Source organism: Geotrypetes seraphini, chromosome 12 (assembly GCF_902459505.1).
Source record: "Geotrypetes seraphini chromosome 12, aGeoSer1.1, whole genome shotgun sequence".
Lineage (NCBI taxonomy): Eukaryota > Metazoa > Chordata > Amphibia > Gymnophiona > Dermophiidae > Geotrypetes > Geotrypetes seraphini.
In genome coordinates, this window is record NC_047095.1 from 105,241,877 (window position 1) to 105,253,924 (window position 12,048).

The following is a 12,048-nucleotide window of genomic DNA, read 5'->3' on the forward strand; positions in this document are numbered from 1 at the left end:
GCCCTATGACTGATGAAAGTTTAATTAAATTGTACATGCATATATCATATTTCCCATAAATAATCAAGTAAAACACTCATGATAACTGCAGAATACTTCCAACTCAGTTGATTTGGCTATGGTTATATTTTGCCCAGACAACATGCACAATTTGACAGACCACAGGATGGAGAATTTTAAAACCAAAGATTTGTAAGAGGAACACAGGAAGATAGCTTAGATTCGAGTGGACTATAAAATAAATAAATAAACATGAGGCATGGTTTCTCTACATGACTCAGCATATTTCATCATGTTCTAATGTTAATTGATTCTGACCTCAGTCAAGTCACTATCCCACACGATGGCCTCTTCATCAATAATGAAATTCTGTCCTGGAAGAGCATAAGGATTATAACTACCAACAACATCATTCCTACGTATTCTGTTAGGTAGAAAGACAATGTTTATGATATTGTATCCAATGGTGAGGCCTCTATTCTCATCAAAAAATATCTCTTCACCAAGACCATTCTTAAAATGGACACTCTTCAGATAATGATGAAGCTAAAGAATAAAGGGTAAAATTTTGATATTTTCAGTATAATCATGTGAATTTAAGCACACATAAAAGTAAAAAAAAAATCATTTTTCAAATTATTCTGAAGAATTATTTTTATATTGTTTGTATTGCTGCAAAGTCTGTGGATTCTTTTTACCTGTGGACATTCACTTTGAAATTCAATAAGGCAACAAATGCCCACAGACATTTATACCTGACTTTCTTATGAACACTTTTTCTACTAAAACATCAACTAGTTTGGAAAACAGTATGTGTCATATTTCAATCCTTAGCCTAACTCTTGTCCTCAGAAAGCCTCTCTCAAATATAGGTAAAATTATGAATATAGAGGACATGCTTAAATATTAGCTACATACATTAAGAACAGTTTCCAAATGGACCATTTACAAAGGTTAATAGCTTTTCAGTTGTATATATAGGGGGAGAGTCTATAAAAGGCACCAATTTTACAAAGGTCACTTAGGCCCGAATTCTATAAACAGTGCTGCTTGTTAGGCACAATTTTAGTTGGTTTAATTGTCTTTAACTGATGTGCTAATTAATTGCATCATTTAAAAGCATTTAAAATCTCAGTACAAAAAAAATGGCTCCTCCACAAAAGGTGCTGGAACCCCATCTACAGAGGCATTTACCAGTGCTTAAGGGTAAAACAGGTATGGTTAATGCTTGAAGTACACGTAGGTATCAGTAGGCACCTCCGTAGTCATGGATATCATCACAGATGGGCGCCGGAAATGTAGGCCAAGGTTTCAAGGCATACATTTCTGGTGTCTATCTGTGATATAGTTGTGATTCTAAAAATGGTGCCATCGTGTGATTAACATGTGATCAGTGCCACTTTTGTGGGTGGCTGCTGATCGTGGCACTGTTTTAGAATCTGGACCTTATAAAGCAATCTTTATACGAGGGTCATTTCATACATAATGCACACTATTTTTTTCATTTACATGCTTGTTTGTTTTTTCAAGTATTTCTTTACAATCCTTCAATAAAGTCTCCCTGCTTTGCAATGACTGAGTCCCAACATCCGGGAAGCTTCATTATTCAATCCAACACAACATTTTTGTTCAGTTGCTGCATGGCTGGGATACAAGCAGAAAAAAGCTCTTCCTGAGATGCAAAACAATGTCCAGTCATAGGTTGTTTCAACTTTGGAAAAAGGCCAAAGTCTTGTGGACTCATGTCTGGGATGTAGGGAGTATGAGGTAACACCTCCCAGTCATTTTTGTGTAGTTTTTCAATGAGTGGAGAGCTCCATCTTCCCCACGGCCAAAAAAATGTTGACAAGCTCAATCAAAAGTCAAACAAATGATGATTTTTGCTTATGATCATTAAGGCATCATCATTACAGCCATAGTTGTATGTAGAAGAAGTGTCACAGCAGTGTATTATTGTGATTTTTGCAAAAAATGCATAAAACCTGATCTCAGTTGCTCTTGGCTGGGCCACTCATTCTTCACGACAAACCTCACCCACACATAGGGAATGTTGTCATTGAAAAACTACACAAATACAGCTGGGAGGTGTTACCTCATGCTCCCTACAGTCCAGACATGAGTCCACCAGTCTTTGACCTTTTTCCAAAGTTGAAACAACCTATGCGTGGACATTGTTTTGCATCTCTGGAAGAGCTTTTTTCTGCTTGTACCCGAGCCATGCAGCAACTTAACAAAAACGGTGTGTTGGATGGAAAAATGAAGCTTCCTGGATGTTGGGACTCAGTCATTGCAAAGCAGGGAGACTTTATTGAAGGATTGTAAAGAAATACTTGAAAAAACAAACAAGCATGTAAATGAAAAAAATAGTGTGCATTATGTATGAAATGACCCTCATAGAATAGTGCTTAGAATACTGAGCTTTGAACCCAGCATTGAACTTGAGGACTTGTACCTGCAGAAAACAGGTGTATTTATTTATTGGTATTTTCAATACTGCCTTTAACTGCCCTGTTTGTAGATCAAAACAGTTTATAATTTAAAATTCAACATAAAAGGAAAGGAACTACAAAATCTTTGATATAAAAGCATAGAAAGTCAACCAACCAAAGAGCACACATAATATTTGTATTCAGGTAAAGTCATCCAATATCAACCTCAGCAATTCAGTCATGACCATCAAATGCCCTTTGAAAAAACTACATCTTTAACTTTGTATTGAACAGTTTTAATGAGAGTTATCCCCTAATAGGCAAAGACAAAGAATTCCAGGTTGCAGCAGCCACAAAGAAAAATGCAGTATAATATGTGCATTCTAGCTGGGCAACATGAGGACTAGGTAAGACCAGCTAATGGTCATTAAGAGTTTAATCTGGTGAGTATGTTATAGCAAGTGTTGATAGCATGGGAAACTACAAAAGAAAGTTCCCAATGGCAGTTGGTCATGGGTCATTCCATGTCAAATGGTCCCGACTATCTCACACATGACTATCTCAGAAATTGAATAATTTTTTCATGGAATATGTTGGGACATCTAATTGAGATATCTATAGTTTTGGGGCATGATCTCAACTATGTCCTGATTTAGGGGCCCTTTTATTTGGGCCACTTTTTAAATTAAAAAACCAAAATGGAACTGAAGAACAATGTATAAGGTACAGAAATTAATTCAATAAAAAAATCATAAAAACATGTATAAACAGCATAAATAAAATAATTGTATCCAAAAACTGGTCTTTGTTCTCTTATGTACCAGACCCAAGATGATCCGTGTTTCGAAAAACACTTCTTCAGAGGTCCAGGATAATCAGTACATAGAGTATCAAAAAGCCAAATGGATTAAAACAAACAAAAACTCAAACAAAACAGGCGTAAGCCTCTTCTTTCATGGGTGCTGCCCATGATAAACACTCAGTGCAATGCCCTGGACCCCTGAGGTAGAAATGTTTCTAAACATGGACCGTATTGGGTCCGGTACATAAGAGAACAAAGACTGGTATTTGGATACAATTATTTTATTTATGCTGTTTATACATGTTTTATTGATTTTATTGAATACATTCCTGTACCCTGTATATTGTTTTGAAGTTTCATTTTGTTTTTTTGCTCTTGCATCTTCACTGCAGTTCCTGTTGGTTGTTTTTTGTTTGGCCACTTTTTTGTATCCATGGAAGATGTCGAGTGAAAACCCTGATTGAAAATGGGCCAGTTGACATGGAATTGCCTGAATGTAAAAGATCCTATTCCCTAACAATGAGCCTAAATTTAAAGTATACCTCTGCCCTGTCCATGCCCCTCCACTGGCAATGTCCCCTTATGAGTTACGCACATGACAACTGAAGCACACAGATTCTATATATAGTGTCAATCCAAAATATGTACCCAACCAAATCAGCTAACAAGCAAATTAGTGTTTATAATTGGGTGCTAATTCACACTGAATTACACAAATTCAAATTTGCATCTGCATCTTGCAATAAGCTATGTTATAACAATGGGTGTGTGCCCAAGTCCCATAGAGCACAACCCAAAAGGAAATGTGGATATGGATGATGCTTTCCACACTGTGATATCACTGCACAACAATTTTTTGGTTAAGTCTTGATTCCTGAAAAGTTTTTGGTGATTATGACAGGTACCAACTTGGTATGCTCAAATATGGTTTTGGTTTTACTGCATCACGTAAGAACTATGAGAAATAGACATTTTTATGTTTACTGACAATAAAATATATAGTCAAGTTTACGTTTCGCACAAGCGACTAAATGAAACAGAATTAAAAGTGTTTTGCTCCCGAGTTTCTTTTATATTCAGTGTCTGGTGCATCACGTTGTAGCATCCAACAATAGTCGGCAAGCATTGACGGATTCCAATTGCCCTGGTATCGTTTTTTCCATCGTAGCTATGTCTTGATGAAACCTTTCACCGTGCTCGTCACTCACAGCACCGAGATTTGCGGGGAAGAAGTCCAAGTGTGAATGGAGGAAATGAATCTTGAGTGACATATTGCACTTCATTCTCTTGTATGCTTTGAGAAGTTTGTCTACCAGCTGAATGTAGTTTGGGGCTCTGTAATTGCCCAGAAAATTGTCAACAACGTCTTTCAAGGCTTTCCAGCCAATTTTTTCCGGCCCAACTAACAGATCTTCAAATCGCTTGTCACTCATAACATGTCTGATCTGGGGGCCAACAAAAATACCCTCTTTGATCTTGGCATCAGTTATTCTTGGGAACATCTGTCTTAAATAACGAAAACCTTCCCCTTCCTTGTTCATTGCTTTCACAAAATTCTTCATGAGTCCCAGTTTAATGTGAAGAGGAGGCAAAAATATCTTTGTCGGGTCAACAAGCGATTCATGTGCTACATTTTTCTGTCCTGGAACTAACTTTTTACGGAGTGGCCAGTTCTTTCTAGAATAGTGCGACTCTCTGTCTCGGCTGTCCCATTCGCAGATGAAACAGCAGTACTTTGTATAGCCAAGCTGCAGTCCTAGTAACAGAGCAACGACTTTGAGGTCTCCACAGATATTCCAGTTATACCTGGTATACTGGACATACTTTAGTAACATTTCCATATTCTCATATGTTTCTTTCATATGTGCTGCATAGCCAACAGGTACTGAAGGATAAACGTTGCCATTGTGCAACAGAACAGCTTTCAGGCTTAACATTGACGAATCAATGAAAAGACGCCACTCTTCCGGGTTGTGATCACAACCAAAGACCGAGAACAATCCTTCAATGTCACAACAGAAACAGAGACTGTCGACTTGTGCAAAAAATTTGGTTATATCATGATGCCGGTCTCGAAACACAGAAATTTTCGTACCTGGTGATAGCAAACACCATTCCTGCAGTCTCGAACCTAGCAGCTCAGCTTTTGCTTTTGACAGACCCAAATCTCTGACCAAATCGTTCAATTCGGACTGTGTTATCAGATGTGGATCGCCTGATGAGGATGGTTCAAAATCCGGGTCAATGTCACTGTTAGAACCCTGCACTGCAGTTTCTTCATCTGGTTCGTCTAAGGTCCAATCCTCTGGTGGTTTCGGAACTGGAAGACTGTCATCATGTGGCATGGGTCTCATTGCTGAAGGCAGATTAGGATATTCAATTGACTTCTTGTTTTTGGCAGAGAAACCAGACACATTAGTCAAACAGAAATAACAGTCCGTCACATGGTCTTTCTGTTCTCTGCCATATCATCGGAACAGCAAATGGCATCGTCTTTCGAGTACCTCTGAGCCAGGCTCTCAGACTAACAGCACATGTCGCACAGCAAATGTGAGGCGCCCATTGCTTGTCTTGATCACCTATTTTGCAGCCAAAATACAGATGATAGGCTTTCTTTACAAGGGCAGTCATCGAACGTCTCTGAGGCGTAAGTGTATATTCCCCACAGATATAGCAGAATGTGTCGCGGCTGTTACGACACCGACGAGACATATTGCCCGACACCAAAACGTCTATAGCATCAAGCTTACTTACTGTTATATTGCTACAGCTACTATACTACTATACTTTACTATACTGATACTATATACACACACGGACTATCTATATTAACCAAATGAGCAGGATCGGTGTATGGAAGCCACCATTATAGCATGGTGAGACAGCGCAAGCTCGTTCAGACCTGCCCAGACATGCCCAGGATGTCATCTTCCATAAAACAGCTTCCAACCTGGCTAGATTTTATGCATGGACATACCCAGGCGGCACAAACCGTTGTTGATAAGACACTTATGGGAGAAAAAATTGTTTGCATCCAAATATAAGAAAAAATCACGACAAAATTGAAGATTTCTCTGAAATGGTACGTGATGGGTAATTTTTGATGTAATATTCATGATCAGCACCCAAAATTCTATAAGAAACACCCAGCAGTGTTCAGGAAGCAAAAACTTTGTTGTGCAGTGTATTAAGTGTATATCACTCTTTTTAAAGTGATCAGTTCTCTAACAAATGATTTTACCTTCCAGGGCAAATAATCCAAAAATTTCCTTTCAGTACTCCCCATAGAGTTGTTTTGAAACCCAGATCTGACCATGTCATGTAATGCATGTGCCAAAGCATACACAGCATTGTATACACTATAGCTGCTTCCCAAGTATTTGGTGTAACAATTTGTTCCCAGGAATGTTGCTTCATTGATGACACAAGATCTCCTGATGTTCTTTTGGCAATGGCTGTCACACAGGCTTCTCCACCATAAAAAAGAATAATAATCAAGTGGAAACAGTAAATAATTTACCTCGCGCACAAATTTTGAAAAACTTGGAATATTTTTTTTTGCAACTGTGAATGCCAAAGTATTGTTTCTTACTATTTTGTCCAATTCATAACTCAAGATGAAATCCTGTTCATATGTGGTGATCCAGACCTTTTTGGTTAAAGTGAAATTAACTACATTTACAAACAGACTCAATACATAATCCCTACTGCAATAAAGAATGGTCACATTAGATGATGATGCATTGATTCTCTGATAAAGTTTGGAGATATCAGTTGGTGTGACATTGTCACGATTGAAGACTTCTATAAATTCAAGGCATCCTTCATTCTGCTCAATCCCTTCCTTTAGGATCTGGACAGCCCTAAGACTCTTGTCTTCATAACATGCAAGAATACCAACCCATCTCCAGCCAAAATATTTCAGTAACTTGATTATACCAGCACAGAGGTGCAGCTCACTGGGGACAGCCCGGTAAAAATAAGGAAACTTGACCGTGTCGCTCATTAAAAGATTTTGAGAGATGAAACTAATCTGTTGAAAAAGAGGTATTTAAGTGTCATCATCTTCATCATTGTGCCAAAAGCATTCAAAATCTCATGTATTTAAAGCAATATTTTGTACAGAAGGATAGAAGGCTAAAAAAGGAAGATGATAAAATCACTTTCCATGAAATGGTATTACAGCTGGATTGAGCTCTGAATTAGAGAATGACACGGTGAAAAAATTGGTCCCCGTCACCGCCCCGTCCCCGTCTCACCATCCCCGTCACCGCCCCGTCCCCGTCTCACCATCCCCGTCACCGCCCCGTCCCCGTCTCACCATCCTCTTCACCGCCCCGTCACCGCCACTGCCACCCCATTCACCACCCCGTCACCGCCACTGCAATCCCATTCACTTTTCTTTATTTACGTATAAAGGAAACATTCTTTAAAACTTTAAAACTTAGTTAAATATTAGTTAATAACTATACAAAAACAAAACACGCAGAGAAAAAATTAATTAATATAAATTCTCAAAACTGACACATTTTGATCACTAAATTTAAAATAGTTATTTTTCATACAGTTTTTCAATCACTAATCTTCCACCACCCCTGGGGCTAGCAATGCAAAAACAAACACGACATGTACTTTAAATGCTTACAAAGTCCCACCTCTTTACTAGAGATCTTACTGAGCTCCTTCAAACCCCCAAGCTCCCATCCCATACACCTCATTTGGGCCAAAAGGGTTTCCGAAAGTACTTTAGCCCAAAGAATGTAGGGCCTCCCTTTAGGTACAATTATTCCAAGGAACCCCAATGGCCAAAATTAGAACCCATGAAGGGACACAGAGCGTGATCTCTCTCTCACTCCTTCCATTCAGCATGATCCCCTCTCTCAACCCTCTTCCATTCAGCATTATCCCTCTTTCTCCATACAATACACCTAAAGCGCCACTCAACCTCTTCCCCTTATCGCACCATCTCCCTCCCTTCCCCTCACCTTCGTGGACGCTTTCCAATTTCCCCATAGAATGTGTGTCATTGAAACCTCCCAATGGCCTCCCCTAAGATCGCTGGCAGGAGGGTACCCAACCCCTCCTGCTGGACCCCCCCCCCAACGAACCCTCCCACCCCGGAACCCCCTTAGTCTTACTTTCAAAGTTGGACCGGACAGCTCCTCGCTCGTCTGGCCAGCAGGCCTGCCTCCGTCCAAATGAGGCGGGCCCGCCCCTACCCTGCCCAACCCACAGGATCCTAGGGCCTGATTGGTCTAGGCACCTAAAGCCACTCCCGCTATAGGAGGGGCCTTAGGTGCTTGGGCCAATCAGGCCCTAGGATCCTGTGGGTTAGGCAGGGGAGGGGGAGGGGCGGGCCCGCCTCATTTGGACGGAGGCAGGCCTGCTGGCCAGACGAGCGAGGAGCTGTCCGGTCCAACTTTGAAAGTAAGACTAAGGGGGTTCCGGGGTGGGAGGGTTCGTTGGGGGGGGTCCAGCAGGAGGGGTTGGGTACCCTCCTGCCGGCGATCTTAGGGGAGGCCATTGGGAGGACCAGCAGGAGGGGTTGGGTACCCTTCTGCTGCGATTGTCGGGAGGGCCGTTGGGGGGGTCTACAGGAGGGGTTGGGTGCCCTCCTGCCATGATCACTGCCTAACCCACAGGATCCTAGGGCCTGATTGGCCCAAGCACCTAAGGCCCCTCCTATAGCGGGAGTGGCTTTAGGTGCCTAGACCAATCAGGCCCTAGGATCCTGTGGGTTGGGCAGGGTAGGGGCGGGCCCGCCTCATTTGGACGGAGGCAGGCCTGCTGGCCAGACGAGCGAGGAGCTGTCCGGTCCAACTTTGAAAGTAAGGCTAAGGGGGTTCCGGGGTGGGAGGGTTCGTTGGGGGGGTCCAGCAGGAGGGGTTGGGTACCCTCCTGCCGGCGATCTTAGGGGAGGCCATTGGGAGGACCGGCAGGAGGGGTTGGGTACCCTTCTGCTGCGATTGTCGGGAGGGGTTGATCTGACAAATGAGGAGCACGGTGAAACACAGGTAAATAGCGGTTCCTAGAAGGGGGTACATTGGCCCGCGGGGACAAACCTGTTCACCGTTTCCGCGGTCGGTGAATGGCCTTGTCCCCGTCACCGCAGCGACTGCTAGTTTTCTTCCCCATTTTCGGCGGTGACCCGCGGCTTAAATGCGGTGGCCGCGGGTAAACCGTCACCGTGTCATTCTCTACTCTGAATGAGCGTTGGTAAACTCAACCATCACTAACCAACAACAACATAACTGTCTTCAGATCTTGAAGACTATTGGAAACTTTCCAGAATAATCTCTGTCATTCTACAAATCTCCTGAGGAGATGCACAGCAAAAGACATTTCACCTGGTCTTAGAGTTTCTTTCAGAAACATTTTTGCAGAAGGCAATATGGAATTCAGTAATGACATCTTGCAAAAGTATGTGTTCTACCAATCAACACTCTATAGAAAGAGATCCAAAGGTTTTGGAGGGTCTTTTACTGCAACATTCATGCATCATTTTTGCTTTGATTCTCCTCATCATATAAAAGTATTAATGATGAATCCAGGTCTGCCACAACCTCACCCAGATACAAAGAAAAAGTGGTAATTCGTTCATAGAACATAACCAAGAGGTAGTAAGTCAAGCTACTGCTGGAAGTAAATGCACAGTAGAACTTTATTAGAACAGAGCAAGAACAGTGACAGTGTTTTGGATTCATACTTGTATTAGGGGTCAAATTCTTATTTCAGTAATAGGATACCCTTTTATACAGGCATTAACTTAACCAAATTCAACCCATAACAGTTGATCTATAACCTGCTATGTGACTATTTCATCATATATAGGCCTCTGGATCATGATTAAGTTTAACCCTTTATTTGCCATTATTGCTCAGAAGCAACATACATTTCTATTACTCTTATGGGAGATCTATATCTCCAAATGCATGTTATTTGGCACTGTTGCTCTGTTTCAACATCAAGTTATATAAAGCAGCCATTTTCACCATCTGTGAACTAAAGGGTTAAATATTTCTATAGTATATACATTAGTCTAGATGTACCTCAAGACTTTAGTGTAAAGCAATTTTTCATTGAAACGAAAAGAACACCGCAAAAAATACAATCATGTGGAAAGAGCAACAAGTCCCCCAACACCCACCCACCCTCCAAACCCAACCTCTCCCCAACCCACCCCCAACCAAAACCATCCAAGCAGCAGAAAGAAGAAACAAGAAAATGCAAGCCCCAAAACCAGCAGCATCCCAACCCTGTGCCACTGGGGAGGCCCAAACACCAGAGTCCAAAATATCATGCAAACAGAGCTCTGTACTCTGATGAGCCTGAGAGGAACACTAGCCCCCCCACACCCACACCCACCAAAAAAAAAAAAAAAAAGGATCAGACAGGAGAAAAATAATGAAAGATGGATATAATAAAAATAAAAACAAAAATTACAAACTAATGGAAAACACCACAGCCGGGGAGAGGCATACCCGAGCACCCGCCCTCACCGCTCAGAACAGCTCAAATCCGCAGCAGATTAAGAATTAAGCTCCGACTTCTTGGGGACAGTGAATAGATATAGGGCCTCCAAACCCGCAGAAAAAAAATTTTCTGTCAAAAGGAAGCACGCACCCGACTCCTCTCAAGTAACATTAAAGCATGCAGCCGATTGCGCCATGCCCAATATGCAGGAGGGTCAGCCGACACCCACTCAGTCAATATGACCTTTTTAGCTACCAAGCCCGCCTTCCGCAAGAATAAATTGCCGACACCAGGCGGCAAATGAAAAGCCTCAAATTTATCTAAGAGAAACCCCATCGGAGTAAGCGGGATGGAACAGCCCAACACAGCCTCCAAATAACGGACCACCCGCCTCCAGAAAGACTTAACTACCGGACAGTGTTTACTGTCACATTTTTCAATTGTGAGGGACAGGCAAGTTCTGCAGGACTCCAGGGAACATACCTGTCCTTAGCGACTGAAAATATTCCACCCCCTAGTGGTAGCAATGCAGCTGGAGGACACCTGCTCAGCTTAGAGGGAACAGTGCCCGGACACCCCCAAAAGGCGTGGAAGAAGGACTTCGGGGAAGCTGTAATTTCTCACAAAGATCCGAATCAGCCAAACCAGAATGAAACAGTCGAACCCTCGTGAAGTACGCCCTATGTAGCACCTGAAACTGGCACTCCCGAAGTTCAGCGGAAACAGAAAGAGTCGGCATCCAACGAATAAGTCCGCCCACATCCAAATCGGTCAGGAGAAGAACCAAGTCCGGGGCCCAACGAGCGCACAAAAGGGCCCAAGAGCGAAGCAGGGCCAGCAAGCAAAGCGCCTTATGTAACGCCGAAACAGAAAGCAAAACCAGCAAAAAAAGAGCGAAGCCGAGCACCTAAACCAAGCCGCAGGCCCTCCACCCTCAAGGAATGAACATAATGGTCCAATTGCATATAGGCAAAAAAATCAGTGGCACGAACCCCGTTCCAAAGCAGAAATGCCGGCCAAGAAAGGAGAGTCCCATCCCCAGTCAGTACATGCTCCAAAATAGTCAGTCCAAGTTGGGTCCAGCGTCGAAAGGAAGCTAAAGAGCGGCCGGGCAAGAATTGAAGGTTCCCTTGCAAAGGCAACTGATCAGACACCCCCGGTTTTTCTCCCAAGCGCAGCACCAAAGTCTTCAAGGTATCCCGCAAAGAGCCCAACAAGAAACTAGAGCGCAGAGAAGGAAGAGCCGACCGAGGTGCATGCAATAAAGAAGATAAATGCCAAGGATGATAGTACGCCCGTTCATAAGCCCAGCACGTAAACACGTCTTGTTCCAAAATCCAATCA

At 42.4% G+C, this 12,048-nt stretch overlaps 1 protein-coding gene across 1 annotated transcript in view; it reads right to left on the bottom strand.

Moving 5' to 3' along the window:
• Nucleotides 1-12,048, bottom strand: part of LOC117346226 (vomeronasal type-2 receptor 26-like) — a 44,957-nt gene that overhangs the window by 12,808 nt on the left and 20,101 nt on the right. The window contains exon 3 of the mRNA XM_033915630.1: nucleotides 319-546. Coding sequence (XP_033771521.1) covers nucleotides 319-546 — 228 coding nt within the window. The remainder of the gene's footprint in view (nucleotides 1-318; nucleotides 547-12,048) is intronic.